General features: G+C 43.6%; 1 protein-coding gene and 1 long non-coding RNA gene across 8 annotated transcripts; one reads left to right on the top strand and one right to left on the bottom strand.

The window, feature by feature from the left end:
* The first annotated feature begins 952 nt into the window (after positions 1-952).
* LOC105050946 (uncharacterized) lies at positions 953-23,721 on the top strand. Of its 2 annotated transcripts, none has more exons than XR_012138716.1 (3): positions 953-1,036; positions 2,174-2,269; positions 20,311-23,721. It is a non-coding gene; the product is annotated as an uncharacterized lncRNA (long non-coding RNA). The 2 variants fall into 2 exon arrangements; XR_012138717.1 differs by lacking the exon at positions 20,311-23,721 and adding an exon at positions 3,956-4,114.
* LOC105050956 (glucan endo-1,3-beta-glucosidase 1) lies at positions 4,114-9,924 on the bottom strand. 6 transcript variants are annotated; one of them, XR_012138715.1, is made up of 5 exons: positions 9,724-9,924; positions 8,345-9,631; positions 5,671-6,898; positions 5,038-5,108; positions 4,554-4,607 (listed from the first exon to the last, which is right to left on the bottom strand). XR_012138715.1 is itself a non-coding variant. In XM_010931185.4 (4 exons), the coding sequence occupies exons 1-4, from the start codon at positions 9,794-9,796 to the stop codon at positions 4,433-4,435; spliced, it is 1,563 nt and encodes a 520-aa protein (XP_010929487.1). In that variant the 5' UTR covers positions 9,797-9,924; the 3' UTR covers positions 4,114-4,432. The 6 variants fall into 6 exon arrangements, 5 of the variants coding, with proteins under 5 accessions (XP_010929487.1, XP_073108350.1, XP_010929500.1 ...); XM_010931185.4 differs by lacking the exon at positions 5,671-6,898 and having other exon boundaries at positions 4,114-4,607; positions 5,038-5,065; XM_010931198.4 differs by lacking the exon at positions 5,671-6,898 and having other exon boundaries at positions 4,433-4,607.
* Positions 23,722-25,089: the final 1,368 nt, after the last annotated feature.

Genomic DNA, 25,089 nt, shown 5'->3' with positions numbered 1-25,089 from the left:
TGGATGAATCTTCAAGGCAGGCATAGCACTTCCCCTGGCCTGGCAAGTATCATGGCATTGGAACGACAACCCGGAAGAGACTACTTGGCCTGGTCAGTGCCACACTGCCACGCAGGTCTAGTTCCGGGACCAGGCCTAACGGGGCCATTGAGCCCACTAGGCCGGCCAATCGGGGCTGCCAAACGGGGCCATTGAGCCCACTAGGCCGGCCAATCGGGGCTATTACTAGGCCGGAACAAACGTTTCATCCGTGGAGAAATTCTTCGTACACCATGGCGGTGCAGAAAATCAGATATAGAGCGCAACAATTTACATGATTGCTTCAAATAGCCATTCTTTTCAATACTCATTAAATATTTATAAATTTATTTTTTGATTTAAAATTTTAAATGATAAAAATATTTTTTTATTCTGAAAAAATTATGACATCCTGTGATTTATTTATTACATTTCGTGATGACATCTTGAAGCATATTATTATTTTTTAAAAATAAAAAATTACATAAAAAATATTTTTATTATTAAAATATTTTTATAAATTTTTATTTTTAAAAAATTATAATATATTTTAGAATATTATAATAATTTATGAAATATCATAATATTTTTAAAATAAAAAATATTTTTATCGTTCAAAATTTTTAATCAAAAAAATTAATTTATAAGTATTTAATGAGCATATTTAATAAGTGTTCAGAAATGTAGCTATATGGTCAATAAAAAAAAAAAAAAAAATGGTGTCCCGTATAGCATGCGGTGCGCAAAGAATTTCTCACGAGTAGTCGGGCCTAGGCCGCACCGAGCCCGTTAACATCCACTAAGCCCTGGAATGAGCTCGATCGTATGTGCGAAATTTCTTTGTCAGCTTGCGTCACATGCCAGCTAGGGTCCCACCGTCTTAACTGCCTTCCATTAGTATGGCCCCCAGTCCCAACAATCCCTCTCATTCCCGCTCTGCTCTCGTTCTTGCTCTCACGCCTTCGCAAGATCGAAGGAGATGGTGGAGCACGGCGCAGAAACGAACGCCGAATGACAGGTGAGTTCCTCCAATTATTCTCCGAATTCCATGGCCCGATCTCATTCTTGATTGCATTTTCCCTCAAATTCTTCTTCAATCAGCGGATAATGGTCGCTATGATCATAGGGTCGCCTATGAAACCTAATCTCTTTATATGTTTCCGCATAAAGATTTTAACTAATCGATCTTCGAGACTCAGCGAATGTGTTCTTGATCAGGTTTCCCTCTAAATATCGATAGTATCCGTGGAATATTTGCTATGATCGTCCATCGCTGAAAATCTTGATATATTTCTGTTGGTTTCTCGCTCATCTACTTTGATTTCCTTGCCAAGATATCGTTCTTTCTCATATTTCCTCTCGTATCTTTCTCGAAGGGCTTTTTGATGATTTTTTGGCATCGTATTTCGCTTCAAAATCTAATCTTTTTCTTTAGGTTTTGGTTGCTTATAATATTTAAACCGATCGATCTTGACTTCCATCATAAAATCTGGTGGCTGCTCCTCAGCCTCCGTTTGCCTCAAAAAAAAAAAAAAAAAAAAAATGAGGAAGACTTCCATCAACCCTCCACCGGCTCGAATTCCGTTCCAAGATTTGATTCATGCTTACACGTTCCCCGTATCTTTCTTCATAGCGGAACAATCGCTGTGATAATGCGATCCCTTAAAAACCTAATCTCTATCCGCTGGTTTTGATCACCATAATAGTTTGAACAAATTGTTACTGAGTTCCACCAATTCCCATCATCATGATCTATTTCAAGTTCCTTTCTTAGATCTCTTTCTTACTCGCACTTTCCCTCAAAATAATTGCTTCTATCGTATGATCACTTAAAAACCCTAATCTCTGTCTCTTATATGTTTCATTTCATAACGCCGTGAATGAATTGATTCCGAGTTGTTCGCCCAGAAGGAATCTGAATCGATAGAAATACTTAAGAGAAGAAAAATATGTGCCGGGCATCGATCCTACTTCTCGGGTTCTCATGGATACTTTTGAGATTTTAATTCTTTGGTTCCTGTTTATTCCTTTGTCCATATAGTTCTGCTAGTCTTGAACCCTGATTTATAGAGTCAAATGGTTGCGTTGATCATCTGTTGGCTCTGATCTTTATAATTAGATGAACTGACTAAACATGATTTTCCCTTCCTCGCAGGAGAAATTACTTTTCTAATGCGGTCGTTAATACATTGCGGATGGAATTACTGTAGAAGATTGAAGATAAACTTCACATTCAGCTCTATTTTGACAGGTAAATCGAGGGATTCTTAGACTTCTCAATGGCCCCTATATGTTTATCTGACTTTCTAATACTTTTGTCCTTGAATATATTTTCGTTTAAGTTGATGGAATAACTGTGCTAACAATAAACCTTTAGAGCTGTGATTCGTAGTGCCATTTGTACAAAGTATCCTTGCCTTCTAAAGAGAACTATGAAATCTATTTCATATCGTGCGTTCATCTTCCACTTTTAAGGACTGGTGCATCCAAGTTCTGCATTTCATACTGGTTGTGAACTTATACTAGCCCTTGGCCCCTGCAGGCATGAATTCAGTCCATGCCTAGCACATCAGATGGTCCAATGGTGGCCCTGTATTGCATTTTGATTTGCAATATCACAATCCATTATGCCTTCTCTTTAACCCTCTATTTGGTATGAAGGATGGATTGAAGAAAGGATAGATGGAGGAAAGGTCTCATATATTTGGTGAACATGGAAGGATGGATGGAAATGATTTTCTTATCCGTTTGGTATAGGAAGAATGAGAGAAAGGAAGGATGATATTTTTATAACATTTTACAAAACTATCCTTTGATAAAAATATTATTATTATTAATTTATAATACTTATACTTATTTATATTAAAGAAGTAAAGAATCTATAAACTTATAATCTTTATAATCTATAATCATATTAAAAATTATATAAATATTTAATTTAATACAGATTTCATAAATTAATTATTAATAAATTAATTATATAAATAACTAACTAACTTATAATTTAATTTAAATAGTTAATTAATATTATACAAATAGTTAATTAAATAAATATAAGTAAAAAAATAGAAGATAATCTAATTATTTAATTATAATTATGAAAATTATATATTAAAATTAAAACAATAACTATTAAAATTTAATAGTATTTAATTAATAGTATGTATAAAAATATATATAAATAATATTAATGAAAAAGTAAAGAAATATTATATGTTTATCAAAAAAATTAATGAGGGGTAATTTTGTCAGTATAAAAGTCTATCCTTTCAATGTTCCATCCATCCATCCTTCATCCTTCTAATTTGAGAGGATGCAAAATGGTGGGTCAATGTAGATGGATAATCTACTTTTTTCATCTATCATTCTTATAATTTTTTGAATCAAACAGTGAATGAGGGTCATCTATTCTTCTAATCTCATCCATCCATCGTCTCATGATCCAACCAAATATAGCATAAACTCTGGTCGTTATAGATGCATCTTTCATGGTTTATAAAAATGCTAATATTTGAAAACTAGGGACTGACTTGGTATTGTTTCATGCTTTTAGTCAAGTCCTACTTTATTTGAAGGTGTATATGGCACGTGTCATGCAAGGCCATCGATAAGAGTGCAATTAGAAGAAAAAACAATCCTATCAATCTATTTGCTATAAGATCTGTAATTTTAAATCCATTTTGCTGGTTTTCATCCGATTGCCTCCAAGTTTTCATATGCTGATGTTATACCTGAAAAAAATCCGATGCAGTCTATCTTCAGTAGATCTTTTTTACTCCTTGGGATTCAGACCGGTGCACTATAATAGTTCTATTAGTCATCCAAACTCTCAATCTATGGAATTTTGGACCCAGTCATCATCCAAATAGATCCTAATCATTAAAATTACAGTACTCTATTGTGTTACAGTGAAATAGCTGTTGTTCCTTAGTTGCAGATTTAATGCTGTTCACCGTGTCAAAGTTTGGATTGAAAAAATCAGCCTGCCAACTTTTCAGCAGATGGTTGCCCCAAGGTTTCATGTTTTTTTCCATGCGGGTTGCTATGCCTTTTTTTTTTTTTCTTTCAAAGTGATGATAGAGACAACACCCTTCATGGTCATTGGAAACATATTCAATTCCACTTCCTCAAAATGAGGCAACTAGCAGGAAACAATGAAGCACGTGCACATAAACACACTTCTAACTAGTTTCCGAGTGATTTCCTGTCTGGCTTCCTATTCTTTTCCCACAAATAATAAATGATGGGTAAAAATAAATACAAAAAAAAAATTAAATCAAAAGAGTAAACAGTATTGCAAAAATGAATAACGAGGACGAGGTGCATAAAATCATGAGCTTATGAGAAGAATGAACACATTTTTGGACTCTTCTGGCGAATTTGTCAGATTCCATTTCTTCTTTGTTGCCTGCCATCATGTCCAGAAGTTGGAGGTTGAGAAGGTAACCACCACCATCATGCTCATGACCATGTAAAGAATGTGGAGGCCTTGATTCCATCTTTTTCTTGGTCTGAATCTGGTGCATCCCTCAGCCTTACTGGCCTGAGTTGCATTAGCTCCAGCATTGGTGATGTTACTCTCCTGCTTGCTGCCCGAAAACAACAAATAAAAGGGTCCGCCATAATTTAGATTTTTGCTGAAGCTACCGCAAAACTTAATGCGAATAGATAAATTTTAACGCCACAATGCATATTAAACAAGTTCCCCGTCAAACATGAAAAAATTCTTAAGGAAAAGCCATGAATTCAACATTCCATTAGAGTCATGCTGATGGACTTAGAGTGGCATATGATTGCCTTTGACCTAGCACTTATGGCGCTGAGGGACAATTATGGAACTTCAATTACATTATCTTTCTTCTTTCACACCAAGGGAATGCACTTAAAGCAGAAAAGAGTGAGAATTAGAATGTAAAATAGGAGAGCACTCAGAGCAGAGTGTTAAACTGTAGGGAAATAATAAGAAAAATGCTTAAAAAAAAAAAAGAAAAAAGGATGGAAGGTTCGGAGGGTTCTTACCTTCCAGGAAAGATGCAATCCCCATGACCTGAAACATAACCACAATTTTTTGTCTCTCAGCAACCAAAGTTCTAGCACAACCAGAAAAATAGTTAATGGTAATGATAATGATGACATAATATAAAAAGTTTGAACAAAAATGACAGCTAAAAGCTAGAGTGAGAAATTATTAGTCCCTGAGCATGCAACTATTGGGTCAACTCATATAATGATACCTTATATGCAAAGTAAAAGACTGTTTAAATTGCAATGCCAGTGCCATTTGCAATTGGTTGTAACAAGTAGGACCACTCTCAGAATATATGAAAATTGGGTTGTGTGGGCAATTAAGCTGCTAGATGGATAGATAATAGATTCAAACTGGTGGGTACTAGGGGGAAATTGGGATAATAATTGATCAAGATACCTAAAAACAATCTGGTTTAGTATCAGCTCAACAAAAAACTAAGAAACAATCATCACATGTTCCGGTTGGTATTTTATTCCTCTAGGAAGAATTTGCTGTTATGTTTATTGCAGTTATGAGTCGACAACTTCTCAGTCGTGAGCATGTGGCCATCGCAACAAAGATTTCACTGTTAATGTCTATGACTTGGGAACTGTACACAGCTTCTGGCTGCAAACCCAGCATACCTTTCTGATTAAAAAGTCGTTTTCAGCATGTTAGTCATTGAAATCTTCTCAAGTTGCATATAAACCCTCTAATTCTTTAATGTTGCACATAAAACCCTCATGTTGAAGTGCTTATAATTTCTCTGGTTGGCCATGAATGGTCACTACTGTTGCAAATGATCCATAGAGAGTCTTCAACATTGACGCTTTTGAAAAAGAAAAAAAAAATTGTAAGAAGAAAAAAGAAAAGTAAAAAAAGAAAATATATTTTTTTTCTCTTGATTGGAAGTTTAAAGAAAGAAAAAAAAATTATTTCTTCCCTTCTTGATTGGAAGTAAAGAAGAAAGAAAAAAAAATATAATTTTTTTTTATTATTATACTCTTAAAACGAACTCAATAAATCCAATCAATAGATCCAAAAAAGAAATCAAGAAAAGATTTTGTCTTTTATTTTTTTTCATCTTTCTTTTTGTTTTCGTTGATTTTTTTTCCATTCACAAGAGTTCAATCAGATGAAAAACTTAGGTGGAAAGCTTGAAATAAATCTTAAGATTAAAATATAATATTAATTTTAAAAATTTTGATATGATATTTTTTTAATATTTTTTTATTATGAAGAGCATTTATGATATTATATTATTATTATTTATTATTTATTATTTTTTAATCCTCCGCCTTCGTTTCTTCTCGCTGTCATCTGCCACCTCCCGCCCACCTCCCCGGCAGTCTTCCTCCTCCTCCTAATGCTCGTGTCCCCCCTCCCGCAACCGCGTTGCCTTCTCCCTTTTTTTCTGTCGCAACCCTCCCATCCTGCTACTGCACCGCCTTCCCTCCCCCTCATCAATTGATAATCCTTTATTAGATATTTCTAGGCTAGGTTGGGTATGTTGTTTTTTTTAGAGTTGCATGGATTATACTAAGCCTTTTTGCTTCCCCTTTTCCTTTTCCCATTCTTCTTCTCCACCCCTCTTTTTCTCTGCCACAGGCTGAGGCTGCCCTTTCTTCTTCTCTGCTGCAAACCCCCCTGATCTTTTTTTCCGCTGCAGGCCGCCCCCTCCACTCCTTTCTTCTTCGTCACTGCAGGTTGCCCCCCTCCTCTCACACAAATGCCCCGCCTCCCTCTTCTTTCTCCGCCGCAGGCCGCTGCCCCCCTCCCACAACCGCCCCGCCTCCCTCCTCTTTCTTTTTCTCCACCACAGGCTGTCGCCCCTCCTCCCTCGACCTTCACGCCTTCGTCTTTGATGATGACCTAAGATGGGTGGCAAGAAGGTTTTTAGAAAAAAAAATACTATTTAATTTAATTCTGATCTTTAGATATTTACCGCACTTATCATGTACATCTGGTGCTCCAACTAATTGCTGATGGAGAAATTCAAACAATCCATGTTTAATTTAATGGTTAGAAATAAATCAATTATAAAAAAATTAAACTACCTTTTGGAGCAGAAAAATCTTAGTTTTGATCTTTATTATTAAAGAGATAAGATGGAAATTATAAAAGCTTCACTAATTTTTTTTTTCTTCAATTTCATTTGATTTGAAGAAAAAAAATTACATATTCGAGAGAATTTATATTTTTTCTATTTTTTTATTTTTATAAAAAAAATTTAATTAAAAAAATTAATATTTTCTCTTTTATTCTTTTTATTTTCTTCCTATTCTTTCCTTGCAACCAAGGCGTGAATGGATACGAAGATGGCTTTGACAGAGAGGAAGCTCTCCTAACACAGCAAAAAGATTGGTATATAGGTGGGGTAACGAGTGGTCGATGAGAAATTGGAAGAAGAAACTCTACCAATAATGCACCCCCTGGATACCAACTTTAAGGAACAAGTATTCCATGCATACTCGTTCTGGCTAGAGCTAGTAAAACACCAAAGCCCAACACGTCAAATGATCACAAGGACTTGTATGTGATATTAAAAATTTGGATGGTTCATGTGTATATTAAAAATTTGAATTGTTCAGTCACCTTAGTAGCCAATCAATGTAAATTTAAAATATTTCCTGCCCACCAATGAAACCCAAAAGCTTTCTCATTGTGTTCAGAAACAAGCACGAAGAAAACAACAAAAGCTCACTCTTTTGGAGGTCTATGCATAGATTCTAACCAAGTCCTGACGAATGACTTCCAAGTCCCAACAGCGGAGAGTATCAAACAAAATTTACAGCAGGATCCAGGCCACACTCAGCTCGTACTCTGGTCTTCCTCTGTCTTCCATGTCTTTTTTTTTTTTCCTCGGCTTCCATGTTGCTCCCCCAAGAGGGTCATCCTTGTCCTCAGTGTGCCCTCTCCTATCAAATCCCACTACATTCCAATTCCACCAATCCATTTCCTCTCCACAGCCCATCACGACGGGAAATTATTCCATGCGCCTGGTCAAGTGAACCAGGGCAAATCCCGGAGCTTTCACGGCGGAAAGCGCGCAATCGAAATTTGGTGACATTTAAGGGGTAGCGTGGCGTGTTATCCACCGTGGGATTTCACGCGGTCCAATTGCACCTGATGCATGCAATACGGAGGCCATCACCACCCTCACACAGATACAAAGAGCAACAACTAGAATCCAATGCCGTTCAACTTAACGCACTAAAGTAAAAAAGTTATAATATAGACTATGGACATCTCCACTAAAGAGTCGGCAAACACGCTGGGGTTGGTATACAAGTATAGAAAAGGAGTCGGCGCACTTACCGGGGTCGGTGGTGGTGACCATGGCCACCCCTTGGAAGTAGCAGGATCCGGGCACCTTCCCCTCCTTCTGGTAGTAGCTATCAAATGCATATGATGCGTGGCTCCCAACATTGTTTGGCTCGTAGCAGCTCTCCCCGGGCTGTATCTCCGAGCAATTCGCCAGCCCCGGCCCACACGCCCAGTCCAGCGCCGCCTGCAGCGCCTTCCCGTCCGCCCCCTCCGCCGCCACGCAGTACGTCCTGTTCGTCGTGTCCGTCGCCAAGAACTCGCCGCTCCCCACCAAATGAAGCAAGTATACCGGTGTCCCGCTCCCGTAGAAAAGCCCCCAGTTCCCCTCCGACACCGGCCCCGGCCTCAAATCCTCATTGAACAGCTCGTAAATGTAGACGCTCGATGTGATCTCCGGGTGGAGCGGCGTTCCGGAGCGGTCGAGGATGTGCTTGATGACATTGGAGTTGTAGGTGTCGGCGTTGTCCTTGGTGGCGAAGGGCTCGTCCTTGCGGGAGCCGTTGGAGGGCCAGCCGGTCTCGGTGATGAGGATAGGCACATCGGTGACGTTGAGGTTTTTCATGGAGAAGTAGGCGGCGTCGATCATGGCGTCGAAGACGTTGGTGTAGTGGAGGAGGGTATTGGGATCCACCTCCTCGAGCGACGGTGGGAGGGGTTTAAAGAGAGAATTGTCGAGGGGGATCACGCCGCGGCTCTGCATCAAGGCGTAATAGGGGTAGAGGTTGAGCATGAGAGGGGAATCTGTGTCGGAGAGGAATTCAAGGAGGGGGAGAAGGAAGGAGGAGGCCAGCGTCTGGTTGAAGAATGCCTGGGAGGGGGGGAAGGGGTCGAGGATGATGGAGAAAGGGAGAGGGGTGGAGAGCTTGATGGGAGGGTCGGCGGAGGAGGAGAGGGCGGAGGAGAGGGAGCGGAGGGCGGGAAGGAGGAGGGGAAGGGCAGACGGGAGGGAGGCGGGCACCTCGTCGCCGACGGCGATGGCGGAGATGAGGGTGGAGGGGAGGAAGGAGAGGACGTGGCGGGCGACCCAGGCTACGGCGGTGGCGTTGGAGGAACCCAGGGCGAGTAGCTGGTTGTTGGGGATGCCGAGGACGACACGGATGCCGGTGCCGGCGAGGGCGGCGAGGAGGGCTGGGTCGGCGTCGTAGAGCCGGATGTGGGTTATCTGCTGGGACTTCAAAAAGGCCACCAGCTCCTCCGGCGTAAAAAGGTTGGAGACGTCGGTGCCGATGTTGACACCGACGAACGGCGTCTCCTCGTCTTTTGATTGATTCGCCGCTGCTGCAAAGAAATGATGGAAGAATTATCTATGAGTATTGCTTGGATGAGGGTTGAGAAGAGGAGGGTTGGGGAGATTTGGACGGTAGTCTTACCGGCAAATAAGGAAGACAAGGATAGGGAAAGGAAGAGGAAGTGGAAGATGGACAGGATGGGAGTCATTCCCATGGGTCTCTCTTTTTCGAGTAGAGTTGGCCTTTATTGTTAGGGGAAGACGGTAGCATTATTTTGGAAGGAAAGGTGGGGAAGGGGTGGCTTGAATTTTGGAATGTCTCTCTCTCTCTCTCTATCTGTCTCAGTTTTACTGCCTTCTTTCTCTCTTACGGCTCCCTCTCCACTCCGTCTTTATCTGTAGAAACATTCAGACGTGTGACTCGTGGGAGTGGGACCTGTGACTGAGATAAGAGGGCAGAGGTAATTGAGAGAATTGAAATTATACAGAGAGATTGGACTGGGTGATGCGGACAATGACGAGGACACAGTCTCTGGGGTTTTGTTCAGCTCAAGTAATGTTTGCTCTACATGCTGCGTGTCTTTTCTCGAGTTCTTAAATAGAATCAGATTTGGTGTTTATCAGTGTTTGATATAACAAAAGGAGAAGTCAGCTGAGCTGTCTCAGTTGGGAAAGAGGCCAAGGACGCCCCAGATCGAAAGTTAGCCCATTCTCGCCGACATCAAGTTGCGCGCACTTGCTCTTTCCCGTCGGCCGTGGAGATCGAACAGATCCAGCTTCGTTCTCGTGCCTACAGAAAATAAAAGAATAGGCCAAAAGAGGGGGGGAAAAAAAAGTTCCACATTATGCTGGTATCTAGCACGTGCTAGAGCACGTGTGAGATGGACAGCCGTAGTTATTCAATCACCTTTTCTTTGCGAAAAGACCTCTCCATGTGTGAACCTCTTTCTGTTCATATGCTACGGGTAGAATATATTTTAGAGAAATTTATAAAAATGTTGTAAAAACAGCAATTATGTTTATTAAATGGAGGTTTAACACGCATCTGGGTTTAGATGATGTACGGTCATTTTACAGGCGGTAGAGATAATTTGCAAGAAATTGAGCATGGGGAGCTTCCAACCGTGAACCTCATGTAAGACCATTTATTTATCATGACCAAATCAGATGATTCTTCATAAACATGTATTAAAATTTCATTTTCACAGGCATTTTCTGCTTGGGACATTGCTTTTACTCTCTTTCATTGTGAAGCAGCAGCATCTCTTCTGTTTATCAATGCTTGAAAATTATCCCCTTTGCAAGATATAACATCGATCATGCATCTTGGATGATGAAGTAAATTATCCCCAGAGAGTTCGGGTCTGACGGCTGAAGCTCGGCTGGAACGTCTGATGGAGCGGAATGGCTCTCTGTCTCTGCAATCTAAGAGAGGATCGGATATTTTTGAGGTTGCTGACGAGTCCACTGTTGTCGGGTGCCTAGAGCGCTGATGCCGCAGACGGAAGTCATTTGCTGTAGAAGCTCGGACGGAGATTTTCTGTTGGAGAAGTCCGATTTCATGAAAAATCTGACAGAGGGTCGACCGACAGTGGAATTCGGATGGCGTTGTGAAGGTTCGTCCGCTGGAGGAGTCTTGAGGACACTATGAAAGGTCGAACGTTGGAGGAGTCCGAGATACGGCTCTGCTGTAGAAGTTCGGACGGAGTCCGGCTCTCGTAGGAGTCTGAAAGGAGGTCGCTTATTGTAGAAGCTCGATCGAAGATCAGTTGTCGTAGAAACTCGAATGGAGACTTCTTATTATAGAAGTCCCGCTGTTGGAGAAACTCGGTCATTGACGAGGTCCGGAAGAAGTTCGGAGTAGAGATCCGGTGGAGCCTATCCGTCGTAGAAGTTCGTCTGGGATCCGGCTCTTATAGGAGCTCGGATGAAATCCGAAAGGTGGTCGACCGCCGTAGAAACTTGGATGGAGTCTGGTTACTGTAGAAGTCCTGTTGTTGGAGAAGCTCGGACGTCGACGAAGCCCGAAAGAAGTTCGGAGTAAAGTTGTTTGTGGCCGGAAGAAGTCTAGGCTGAGATTCGAAGAATAGTCGATCACTGTAGAAAATCGGCTGATAGTGAAGCTCAGAGAGCGTTTGGAGCAATCTGGTGGATGAATGGAGGAGCCCATTATTGGAGAAGTCCGAATGGTATTATGGAAGCTCAGACGATCAGGGGAGTTCGGAAAGACGTCACACAAGGTCGGAAGCTGGAAGAGCCCCGGAAGGGTCGGCCTTTTACGAACTTCGACTGGGGTTATTTTATACCCAACACCAGTCCCCCTACTTTCGAGTTCGGATTCCGAATGAAGGAAGTACAGAGAAATTTTCACAGCCGAAGTTGTCTCCCTTGATTTTCGTACTCGGATGTTTTCAAATATTTTGGCGTTTGGCGCGCCGATGCTGGAGCTTTTTCAAATTGAGGCGATCCGAAAAGATTTTTTTAGAATTTTCGCTGGAGCGTTGCTCTAGGTACGGTGCAATAATAGTTCTGTCAGTGGCCAGCCGCTTTTAGCCACTTGCCATGGTGAGTGGGATACGTGGCGGTCGTAGATCGGCCAGAGGAGATCTGCAATCATTATTGCACCGGACCTCGTTGCTTATTTAAATCCGCCTCCCTCCTTCAGGGTTCTCACTTTGCCTGGAAGTTTCTGCGGTCCCTCCTTTTTCCTGAGAGTTTCGTTCTTCCCCAGCGTCCTTCTCAGCCTTAGACGTTCTTCGAGTCGTCCCCATCTCTGCACCTCTGCCTTTTTCAGACCAGCCTAGGTTAGTTCCAGAATTCCTGTTTTCGTGGCTCTGTTTTTAAGCCGTGCCGATCTTCTTTCGTTGCAGATATGGACGCGGACGCGGCTTGGATGCTAGCCAAGAGTCTCAAGGCCCACAAAAGGAAAGGCGCTGCAACTTTTGGGTCGGCGAAGAAGGCGAGGGTAAAAGAGACAGATACGGTCGTGCTTCATCTTGATCGCCCAGTGCCCGCGCTCGTGGTACATCTTCGACCGCGAGTACTTTCCAATCTCGCGGAAGGGGAAAGCAAAAAAGGAGGACTGGAAGAAGAAGAAGTTAAATACTTAAAGCAATCCTCGATGATGGATGGAACCGAAAGTTCGAAGTCTAAAGAAGCCGAGCTTCCTTAGAGCTTTTTTACCTTTTATTCTATGTATTCCTTTCTTTTCTCGTTGCTCTTTTTTTTTTTGACCTTCAAAGGCTTTGTAACCGCACTTTACTAATGAAATGAAAAGAAAAATTTTCATTACCTTGTCCATTCTTGCATTAAGTTATCGTTTATCGAACTTCTTTTGTCTTCTGTCTTATTCGATGTCGACGTTGTTTGAAGATTCCTGATCATCGCCGTATTGACTCGCCCTTAGGGACTGGAGATTTTCGACAAGGGTTTTCTTCCTCGTTGAGATGAGGTCCCTTGAACCTTGGATGTAGTTCATTTTCATTTTTTTTTCTGTGGTGTAGCTCGTCGCTTTTTTTTTTTTTTTGTGTTAGGACGAGGGTTTTTCTTCTGCTCCTAACGGGATTGTAGGGGTGTAGAGGAGTTGCTGAGGGGCTTTTCCCTTCCTCCGGTCTCAAACGATTAGATCTTCATTTGTGTCAGGACGAGGTTCTCCTCCTGTTTCCGACACAATCAATTTCAGCTCATGTTAGGACGAGGTCTTCCTCCTGCTCCTAACAGGGCTGCGGGGGCACATAAGGGCCGTTGCAAGGGCCTCTTCCCCCATCCGGTCTCTAAATAATCGAGCCTTCGACTTTGCTCATGTTAGGACGAGGTTCTCCTCCTGTTCCTAACATGGCTGTTGGAGCACATAAGGACCGTTGCAAGGGCCTCTTCCCCCATCCGGTCTTTAAATAACCGAACCTTCAATTTTGCTCATGTTAGGATGAGGTTCTCCTCCTGTTCCTAACATGGCTATGGGGGCACATAAGGGCCGTTGCAAGGGCCTCTCTCCCCATCCGGTCTCTAAATAACCGGACCTTCGACTTTGCTCATGTTAGTACGAGGTTCTCCTCCTGTTCCTAACATGGCTGTGGGGGCATATAAGGGCCGTTGCAAGGGCCTCTCCCCCCATCCGATCTCTAAACAATCGGACCTTCGATTTTGCTCATGTTAGGACGAGGTTCTCCTCCTGTTCCTAACATGGCTGTGGGGGCGGATAAGGACCGTTGCAAGGGCCTCTCCTCCTATCCGGTCTCTCAATAATCGGGCCTTCATTTGTGTCAGGATGATGTTTTTCTCTTGTTCCTGACATATTTAATTTCGATTGTTTGAAGGAGCTACTCCCAGTCGTTATAAGCTCATACCAAAAGAAAAGATATGCGAATATGAAAGTAACTTTTGTTTAAGGCAAAGTTATTGGTAATACATTCGTAGATTTTTCGAATTTCATGATCGCGGAAGGTCTGCTCCTCCGAGCTCCTTTAGATAGTATGTTCCGGACCGAACCACTTTCCTGACTTCATACGGACCTTCCCAGTTAGGGGCAAGTTTCTCTTGATTCTAAGGTTGTGAGACAGCGGCTCGTCGAAGTACCAAGTCTCCCACTCTGAAGGCCTTGCTTTTGATCCGGGAGTTGTAGTAGCGGGCCACTTTCTGCTTGTAGACGGCAATCCAAACTTGAGCTGTCTACCGCTTTTCTTCTAACAAGTCGAGGTTGGCCTTGAGATCCTGTGAGTTACGCTGCTCATCGAATGCCACAATTCGCGCTGACGGAAGCTTGAGTTCGATCGGGATCACGACTTCTGTTCCAAAGGCTAAGGCAAAGGGGGTCTCCCTCATGGGCTGTCTTTGGATAGTTCGGTATGCCCACAACACATGATAAAGCTCATCCGCTCAAGTCCCCTTTGCTTTTTCAAGTCCCGCCTTGATTTCTTGCAACAGAGTCCTGTTAGTAACCTCGGCTTCGCCGTTTGCTTGCGGATGGGCTATTGACGTAAAGTTATGGGAGATGTTTAAGTCCTCACAAAATTCAGTAAACCTTGCTCCAGCAAATTGCCGTCCATTATCGGTAATGAGAGTTCTGGGTAAGCCGAACCTACAGACAATTGGCTTCCATACGAAGTCCTGCACTTTGGCTTCTATAATTTTCGCCAAAGGTTCAGCTTTGACCTACTTGGTGAAGTAGTCAATTAACACCAGGAGGAACTTTCGCTGCCCGGATGCCATGGGAAAAGGTCCGAGGATATCCATCCCCCATTGTGCAAACGACCATGGGGCACTCAAGGGTGTAAGTTTGGAGGCGGGTTGCCTTTGGATATTTGCATATCTCTGACACCGATCACACCTTCTGACATATTCGATGGAGTCGTGGTACATGGTAGGCCAGTAATAGCCTTGTCGGAGCAGCTTGTGGGATAAAGATCTGGCCCCCAGGTGACTTCCGCAGACTTCCTCATGTACCTCCCACAAGGCGAAGTCGGCTTCAGAAGGTCGGAGATATTTTAGAAGGGGAAAAGAGTATGACCTCTTGTACAGCTTGCCTTCATAAAGAATATATCGGGAGGTCCGGTTCCTAAGCTTCCGAGCTTCTTTTGCATCAGGAGGAAGAACCCCGTCTTTGAGGTACGCAACCAGTGGGTCAATCCAGCTGGATTCATGGTTGATCTCCATCACAAACTGTGGCTCTTCCGTACTTGGGCACTTCAGAACTTTGAAGAAGACTTGCTTGGGCAGTTCAGCTGGAGCCAGTGTAGCCAACTTGGAGAGAAGGTCGGTCCTGGTATTTTCTGCTCTTGGAATCTGCTTGATGTCAAAGCTACCGAAGGCAGGGATGATCTCTTTTATCTTTTCGAGATACTTGGCCATACTGTCTTTCCGAGCTTCATAGTTTCTGCTGACTTGTCCCACCACCAATTGGGAGTCACTATAGACTTGAAGCCGATCTACTTCTAACTCTTTGGCGATCCTCAGTCCTGCAATCAGAGCTTCATATTCTGCTTCGTTATTCATCGCAGGGAATTCGAAGCGCAGCGCGTACTCTGCGATAATTCCTTTAGGATTGACCAAGATCAGGCCCGCGCCCGACATGTTGGAGGAACCGTCCACATAGAGCGCCCAGAAACCATCAGGAAGATCCGTTCTTTCCTCAGGGGGGTTCGACTAAAATCCTGAGTTGGCAGCTTCACCCTGTTCAAGTTCGGCCTCTTCCGGAATAGTGCACTCCACTATGAAGTCTGCTAATATCTGGGCTTTAATCGCCGGCCGAGGTTGATAGTTGATGTCGAATTCTGTGAGCTCGACTGCCCATTTCGCTATCTTTCCGGAAGCATCCGCTCGATGCAGAACTGCCTTAATCTGCTGGTCGGTGAGCAGTGTTATGGTGCGCCCTTGAAAGTAAGGTCGGAGCCTTCGAGCTGCAATCAACAAGGCGTAAGTTAGTTTCTCTAGCTTAGTATATCTGGTTTCGGCATCTCTCAGTACTCGATTTATGTAGTAGATCGGTCGTTGAATTTTTGCTTCTCCCTTAATCAGAACTGCTGCGAGAGCCACAGGGGAGACCGTCAGGTACAGGAACAACTTCTCTTCGGATTCGGACTTTGCTAATAGCGGAGGTGAGCCGAGGTAGTTCTTTAATTCTTCGAATGCTTGCTGATATTCAGTGGTCCAACAGAAGTTCTTCGACTGCTTGAGAGTCTGAAAGAAAGGCAGGCATCGTTCGGCCGACCTTGAGATGAAGCGATTCAGAGCTGCTACTCTCCCAATAAGGTGCTGAACTTCTTTTATTGACTTTGAGGCAGTCATCTCCTGGATGGCACGAATCTTTTCTGGATTTGCTTCGATCCCGCGTCCCGATACCATGAAGCCCAAAAATTTTTCTGAGGTTACTCTAAAAGCGCACTTGGTCGGGTTCAGCTTCATCTTATATTTTCGGAGGGCGCTGAAGGTCTCCTCAAGGTCAGCGACGTGGTTCATTGAGGATTTGCTTTTTACGAGCATATCGTCCACGTAGACCTCCATGTTGCGGCCGATCTGCTCTTTAAAGATCTTGTTCACCAGCCGTTGGTAGGTCGTCCCTATATTTTTGAGGCCAATAGGCATGACCCTGTAACAATAAAGACCACGGTTAGTAATAAAAGCAGTTTTTTCTTCGTCTTCTGGTACCATCCTAATTTGGTTGTAGCCAAAAAATGCATCCATGAAAGTGAGAAGCTCGTGGCCCGAGGTTGCATCCACTAATTAGTCAATTCTGGGCAGAGGGTAACTGTCCTTCAGGCAGATTTTGTTCAGCTTTTTGAAGTCTATACACATCCTCCACTTGCCATTCGCCTTCTTGACCAGAACCACGTTGGAGACCCAGTTCGGATAGTTGACTTCTCTGATGAACCCGACTTTCAGGAGTTTATCAATTTTCTCAGCCATTGCCATCTGCCTTTTCGGTGCATGGCTTCGGATTTTTTCCTTCGTCGGCCGATGTTTGGGATCAACAGCCAGACGGTGTTCCATGACTTTAGCATCAATCCTTGGCATGTCCGTCGGAGCCCAAGCAAAAATGTCTGCATTCTTTTATAGAAAATTGATGAGCTTTACCCGTACCTTTTCTCCCAAGTTGGAGCCGATCTTCACCACATGCTCCTCATTCCCATTATTCAAAGGAATTGAGACAAGATCTTCAATTGGCTCACCCCGTTCTTCAGCAAGATCGTCGCGGGTGTCCAATCCATCAACGGTACAGGGGTCAAACTGACCATTTCTTTGCAGGGCTATGTTGTAGCAGTGTCTTGCCAGGGCTTGATCTCCTCTGACCTCTCCGACCCCTTGGCTAGTAGAAAATTTCAGCTTCAAATGGTAGGTCGATACCACAGCTCGAAGGGCGTTGAGACCAGGTCGGTCGAGTATTGCGTTGTAGGCAGACGGCGCCCTTACTATCAGAAAATCCACTTGCGCTCTTGATTGCTTCGGGTACCGGTCTGCAACCACGGTCAAAGTTATTACCCCTTCTACTGGCATGGCATCGCCAGTGAATCCCACCAATGGAGAGCTTATCGGCCCTAATCGACCATCCGGAATGGACATTTTTGAGAATGCATCATAAAACAAAATATCAGCCGAGCTTCCACTATCAACAAGAATACGGCGTACATCATAGTCAGCAATATTTAAAGAAACTACAACCGCATCATTATGGGGGAATTGAATCTCCCGGGCATCTTCTTCAGTAAAGGTTATAGACTTTTCAGTCCTCTGCCGCTTGGGCGGTTCAGCCGATCCACTGACTGCTCCCCGCCGGGGATCTCTAGAGATGGTATTGATGATCCCGATGGGGGGCCGATCCTCAGGCTGTTTTTCTCTCCTTGGCGGCCCTGGCAGTGGTAGGGCCCTCGATCGATCTTCCATATCTTCAGGTCGGCGTCGGATGAATTTGTCGAGCCGATCTCGTCTGATGAGCTCCTTGATCCGTCGGTTCATCTCTTGAAACCTTTGATCCAAGAGATCTTCTTGACTGCGAGTCTCGAGGGTCTCCTGATGGAACAGAGGTAGGGACACTCCGGGGGTGGAATCGTGATCAGACGGAGGGTTCTTCGTCTTCTGCTTTCCTTTTTCGGGAAAGATAGGGCGACTGGCCCAAGCGGCCCGCCCGATCGTCGGATTCTGGAACTCTGGCGATGCTCTTTCCAGCCGCACAGATGCCTGCGGTTGTTACTGCTGCTGCTGCATGGCCTGCACTGCTTCGGTGAGGCCCCTGATCTGCTGAACTAGCAGGTCGAACTGCTCCATGTCGACTGCCGTTGCCAGAGGAAGAGCCTGAGAAACTGGAGACGAGGCCAGAGCTTGCGGGTCTCGCTGAGATCTGGCCGCGGAGGCCGTGGATCGCCTGGTGGATGCCTTTCGGAGAGGCATCAGGTGGAGATCTGGCGGGAGAAGAAGGAGACAATGTCGAAAAAGATGACCGAAGACAATCCCACTGAGTACTCCTTTAAGAACAAGGGTACTGCGAAGACACACGCCCTTCCTCTGGCACCAATTTTGTTGGTGCAGAATTCCGCCGACGTCGGAGAAGCTGGGGTCGAGTAGATCGCGTCCGCCGCCGGAACCTGCAAGGAAAGTCTAAACCGGAGTTGGGAGTGCTCCGGCAAGATCCTCCGACGCTCAAGTCAGTACTCTGCCTCAACAGAAATGGAGCACTCAAATGAAATTTTAGTAGATTTTCGAGATAGAGTTTTTAGCTTAGAGAAGAACGTATCTGGGGGTCTCTTTTTATAGACGGAGAGCATAACTGATCGACAGCGATGTTTGTAACCGCCTGGTAGTGGGCCGTTCGTGGCCATGCGGAGTTTGTTGCGGAGAGTAGTGGCGTCAGTGGGCCGTTCAGAGCCACGTGGAGTTTGTTATGGAGAGTGGAGTGATGTCCATTGTCGCGACTTGCCAGAGAGTGGTGGGACCACGTGAAATCTATTACAGAGAGTGGAGTGGGGTAGTGGCCATTGTCGTGACTTGCCAAAGAGTTCGGGTCTGACGGCTGAAGCTCGACTGGGACGTTTGATGGAGCGGAATGGCTCTCTGTCTCTGCAATCTAAGAGAGGCTCGGATATTTTTGAGGTTGCTGACGAGTCCACTATTGTCGGGTGTCTAGAGCGCTGATGCCGCAGGCGGAAGTCATCTACTGTAGAAGCTCGGACGGAGACTTTCTGTTGGAGAAGTCCGATTTCATGAGAAATCCGGCAGAGGGTCGACCGACAGTGGAGTTCGGATGGCGTTGTGGAGGTTCGTTCGCTGGAGGAGACTTGAGGACACTATGAAAGGTCGAACGTTGGAGGAGTCCGGGATACGGCTCTGCTGTAGAAGTTCGGATGGAGTCCGGCTCTCGTAGGAGTCCGAAAGGATGTCGCTTATTGTAGAAGCTCGATCGAAGATCAGTTATCGTGGAAGCTCGAATGGAGATTTCTTATTGTAGAAATCCCGCTGCTGGAGAAGCTCGGTCATTGATGAGGTCCGGAAGAAGTTCGGAGTAGAGATCCGGTGGAGCCTATCCGTCGTAGAAGTTCGTCTGGGATCCAGCTCTTGTAGGAGCTCGAGTGAAATTAGCTCGGATGAAATCCGAAAGGCGGTCGACCACCATAGAAATTTGGATGGAGTCTGGTTACTGCAGAAGTCCTGTTGTTGGAGAAGCTCGGATGTCGACGAAGCCCGGAAGAAGTTCGGAGTAAAGTCGTTCGTGACCGGAAGAAGTCTAGGCTGAGATTCGGAGAATAGTCGATCACTGTAGAAAATCGGCTGATAGTGAAGCTCAGAGAGCGTTTGGAGCAGTCCGGTAGATGAATGGAGGAGCCCATTATTGGAGAAGTCCGGATGGTATTATGGAAGCTCGGACGATCGGGGGAGTTCGGAAAGACGCCACACAAGGTCGGAAGCCGAAAGAGCCCTGGAAGAATCGGCTATTTACGAACTTCGGCTGGGATTTTTTTATACCCAACAGATTTGATTTACTATATTTAAACTGCTTATACATCAAAATCATATGATTTGAAGATACCTAGCTTATGCATCAAGTGATCATAAAATTGAACATTTTAAAAAATATGAAACAATATTTTTTTGACTCCATGATATATAATTAGAAAGTCTTTAAATCACATGATTTTTAGTATAAGCAGTTTAGAGATACTAAATCACATCTAATAACTTGAAATATCAATGTGGGATCTTATCTTCTAATCTAGATCTAATCAAATTTAAGTGATTTTTGAAGGTTTTGGGAGGCTAGCCACCCAGCAGTGATTGATAGGTACAGTTCGGGCAAACACAACAGAGAACAATTTTAACAAAGAGAGAGGGTGAAAGGTAGGAGTGCTGGAAAAACTTTTATGTGCCAGTAGGCGTGCCGGTGATACTGAAGAGCTTGATCTATAGACAAAGAAAGTGCAGCATCACCATGCATGATTGCTGAAATTAGTTTCCATCGAGCTGAATGTGAGAGCCATCCTGATGTTCATCCAAACAGCAGCAAACTCAAGCAAGTTCTCCTGATTTACAGATGATCGACCAATCGTTGAAGAGCAGCAAAGCATCCAATGCAATGGAGGCCAAGGATTTGTGTTTGTTGGGGAATAGGCTGGTATTCCTTTCCTTCCAGCAAGACCAGGCAACAGCAACCAAAAGCATGAGGATAATGCGCCTTCTGATCCGAAGGAAATTTCAATTTATCCAATGAGTGCAGAAATGATTGAAGGTGGATTGGGGATGAAGGACTCTCAAAGCCAACCAAATCTTCTTCCGGGTAAGGCTGAAGACTGAGCAGGTGGAAAAGAGATGAGCAACAGTCTCAAGAGCTTGACCACAGTTTACACCAGGCCGAGAAATCTACAAAGTTTGCTTCCAAGGGCCTCCCTGGTATTTAGTTTCTTCCTCCACACCAACTAAAGGAAGCATTTGAACTATGGAGAATGCTGAGGCTCCAGAGGGTAGGTGTGAACCTGCAATTAACACCTCTGAAGTTCATGAAATTATACCGTGATGGGGTAGAGAATCCTCCTTGATTATTGGCTTTCCAAACTAAAGGATCTTCTATGGATTTCAGGGAGACCTGTGACAACAAGAAAGTTACATTAGCAAACTGAGATCTAGTGTCACCAGACAGATTACTTGTCAGCTTAATTTTCCAAGTTTGAGTTCTACAGTGGAAGAAGTCTGCGATGATCCCATTCTTTTTGCGGCTGGTTGAGTACAGGGCAGGGAAGATCTTTTTGAGAGGGGCATCGTATCCTTCTAGAATAGAGTATGTTGGCCATTGCCGAGATATCTGAAATTGGACTTGGTTCCAAAATGCTGAAAGCGCCTTCACAACATCACGCGATAAGCTGAAACATCTTCTGGTTGGTTTCCAACAAGTAAAGAGACGAACTTTCTGGTGATATGCAAGGTTAATTTGATTCTTCTAATGGCTTGCTTCATTGGAAAGCAACCTCCATCCCTGCTTGGAAATAGGAGAGCAGTGTTGAGAATATTAATGTCTTTCACCCTGAGTCCTCCTCCCTCTCTCGACATACCAATGGACCTCCAGTTGACCTTTCAAGAGAGGCCTGAAGTGGAAGAAGATCCCAACCGGAGAGGAACGCCAATACCTGTTGATCCTCTTGATGACCCATGATGGCAGCTTCAAAAGAGACAATAGATAAATAAGGAAGTGAGCATCGAGTTGATCAAAGCAAGATGGCCGGCGAACGACAAAAACTTGCTCTTCCAAGTTGACAGTTGCATCTCAACCTTCTGAATGAGAACCGTCCAGTTGGTTTTGGAGGGCTTACCACCACTCAATGGTAAAGGGAGTGGATACATAGGAGCAGCTCAGCCACTGAGCACAAACTTCTGAAGATGGGCAATTGCGACCGGCGGCAAAGACAGAGCTGTTCAAGTAGTTGATGAAAAGGCCGAAGATCAACTCACATGCATAAAAAATCAACTTCATACTGCCATACAATCCTTCTTAGCTTGAGCAGAAATGAGAGTATCGACTGCATACTGGAGGGTCTTGATACCACTGCAAAACCAAGGATTCCCCAGACCCTCAATGATATGAGCCGAAGAGGCAAGGCTAAGCATCCGGCACGGAGGATCCACTGCAAGTAAGAAGAGAAAAGGGGAGAGGGGGTTTCTTTGCCAAAGGCCTTTCCAACTCAACATTCGCCAACTTTTCCATTCACCATGGCCGCAACTTTCAATGATTCTAGTACATTCCTCAGCCAACCAATCCATTTCATGGGAAAAGTACGGTGTCTTGTTACATTCAGCAAATAGATAGTAAGAATTCTATCAAAGGCTTTGGAGAAGTCGAGTTTACAAATGATCCCATCAGCATTCATCTTTCTTGAATGGTGAAGAATTTCATTCGCACACAAAAATTATCAAGGATGAATAGGCCTTTAATGAATGCTATCTGTGCTAGGTCTATAAGGTTATCCATGAAAGGCTGGAGACGGTTAGCCAACACCTTTGTGAAAATTTTGATGCAGCTATGTACGAGGCTGATAGACTGAAGTCGGAGGATGCTTTGCTGCTTCTTTCTTTGGGATGAGATAAAGGGTTGCATAGTTGATCCGAGAAAGGTTCACATTGGATTCATTAAGTTGAGAGAAAAAGTGGAGGAGATCTTCTTGAACCATTGCCCAAAAATGTTGCGAAAAAGCACATTGTGATTCCATCCGACCCCATACAACAATCCTCTTTAAAACTAAAGACAGCTTCCTTAATTTCCTCAAGAGAAAAAGGCCCATCCAGATAGTTCAAGTCATCATTGCATTGAGGATAAATGAGACTTCAATCCAAGTCAAATTGAGAAGATGATTGCACATCAAAGATACCCCTGACATACTCTTTGAAGACCTTCTGGGTGCCTTTGCGGTCTGAAACATCCGAGCCATTATAGTCTGTGCGAGATATCCAATTGTACTTCTTGCGAAAACCAGCTGATTTATGGAAGAAGGTGGTATTATTGTCTCCTTCAGCTAAGCATTGCACCTTGGAACGCTGTCTCCAATATATCTCCTCAGCCTTCGTAGATTTGATGAGGCTGGCATCTGTTAAGTGTCCGGAAGCTCTCTCTCGGACTGGGTAAGGCCACTTATCCAGTCTTAGACAAGGACACATTCGGCCGAGATGATAGAATGGGTGATGCAGACTTTGAAATACAGTCATTTTTAGAGGCTGTAAGGATGGATTTCCGGTCTTCCAAATGGCACAATAATGAGGACAGTGAGACCTGAGAGGAATAACTGCTTATCCGGTGAGAGACTGTTGTGTGGAAAGATGGCAGAATTACCCAAGATCTTGTTCTTAAGCTGAGAAATGTGGAGAGTGGTGAAGTGGAACTGCAACTGCGATGGTTTAGCATTCCTGGTGCTGCAGGCTTATAAGGCATGCTATTGTTACTGTTCACATATATGTGGCACGACGTACGCACGACCAGATACCAAACTTCTTGTTCCATTGCTTCAGGTTTTATACAAATTATGGTACAATGCGCTTGCTGGTATGTATATAATCTGCCGATCCTTTGAAGCGTATCCTTTGGCGTCTACTGCCTAGTTGTGCTCTGGGATTCATGATGCCTTTTATTATTTCGTAATGAGCCGGTAAATATTCTGGGCTGATTAGTTTCAGTTCCTTTGGATCCTGTGCTTCATTCGGGTTGTCCGCTTGATTTAAGTCTGGTGATACCTGTGTGACTAGATTTCTTTGCAATAACCTTGTGCGGGATTTTCTTCATCATGAATGTCCGATACCCTGCACACACTACTGAAGGATGAAAAACTCCGGAAGAATTGAGAGGAAATAAAAAATATTCTTTTCATTTGGCTAAATTCCTGGGGACCTATGCTGGAAGCAAGCATTGAACAGAGGATATCACCCTCTGCAAACTATGGTTTAATTTCTTTGCGTGTCTTATATACCTGGCTTTGGGTTTGTTTGGGTATTTCCCAGCACTGCACTTAGCACCATACAGCACAAAAATCATGCAAACCCCTGGCACAGGACAAGCAGGATGCAAAATTATGTGCCGATCGGTCACCATCCCATCTTTCTGCTACAATATGTCCCTCTAAGTTGATCCAAAAATTTTAAATAGGGATGACGTGTCAAAGAATAAGATACAGAGTTATACATACATGCATGCATATTTATTTGTACATATGTATATGTGTATGTACGTATGCACATATGTATTGACAATAATCAATGTTAATTATTTACTATAGTTATTGAACAAAGTAATGTGATAGTATGTAACAATAAAAAAAGCATATTCGCCATTCGCCACATAAATTTCTTGCCTAATCAACTAGGCGGCCGCCCTAATTTTTGTTCTTTTTTATGAAAAGAATGGGAAAATTTATTCAAATTTATCAAAAAAAAAAAAAGAGAGTACAAAAGAGAGAGAATGCAGAAGAGTAGAAATGATATCGTCGGTGCAGCTTGGCCCAAAAAAGAAAGAAAGAAAGAAAAAAAAAAAAAGGAGTAAAATCAGTTTGTAGAAGACAGTCTGGCGGTTGCTCAAAATCCAGCAACAGTACCAATTGCTTGGAAAAAGAAGATAAAGAGAAAAAAAAAAAAAAAAACCCACCGATCATCTTCGAAAGAGATGGTGCAGAATTTTTACCCCGAATCTCCTCATTCTTAAATTTCTCAAACAGACGGATGATGGCACCCTCCTGCGTGGTTATGATAAGATGGGTACACTTAAGAGATGAGTTTAGAGTTTAGACGGTGGCTCTGTGACTTTCCTGTTGGTCTTTCAATTCCGTATTTCCTATTTGTTTCTTGTTTGTGTTTTTTACCTCCTGGTGTCTGAAACAAGGCTCTGTAACTTATCCTCGTGCCATTGCTAGCCTGTAAATACTCTTTCCAATAAATGATAGGCGGCTGGTTTCCGAGCCTCCGTATTTCATAAGGTTAAAAAAAAAAAAAATTGAAAAATGGCTCACGGTGATGCAAGACAAATGGCTCAGAGTGAAAAAAAAAAAAAATGCCAACA

This window comes from Elaeis guineensis, chromosome 2 (assembly GCF_000442705.2).
Source record: "Elaeis guineensis isolate ETL-2024a chromosome 2, EG11, whole genome shotgun sequence".
Classification (NCBI taxonomy): Eukaryota; Viridiplantae; Streptophyta; class Magnoliopsida; order Arecales; family Arecaceae; genus Elaeis; species Elaeis guineensis.
The sequence above is the reverse complement of the archived record's forward strand: the minus strand, read 5'-3'. Positions and strand labels throughout refer to the sequence as shown.

Coding starts and splice junctions, on each gene's coding strand:
- LOC105050956 (XM_073252248.1), bottom strand. CDS start 9,796: ATGGGAATGACTCCCATCCTGTCCATCTTCCACTTCCTCTTCCTTTCC. Junction 9,632..9,723: donor CTTGTCTTCCTTATTTGCCG/GTAAGACTACCG, acceptor ATTTCTTTGCAG/CAGCGGCGAATCAATCAAAA. Junction 6,899..8,344: donor GGTCACCACCACCGACCCCG/GTAAGTGCGCCG, acceptor CACCCATCTTAG/GTCATCATCAAAGACGAAGG.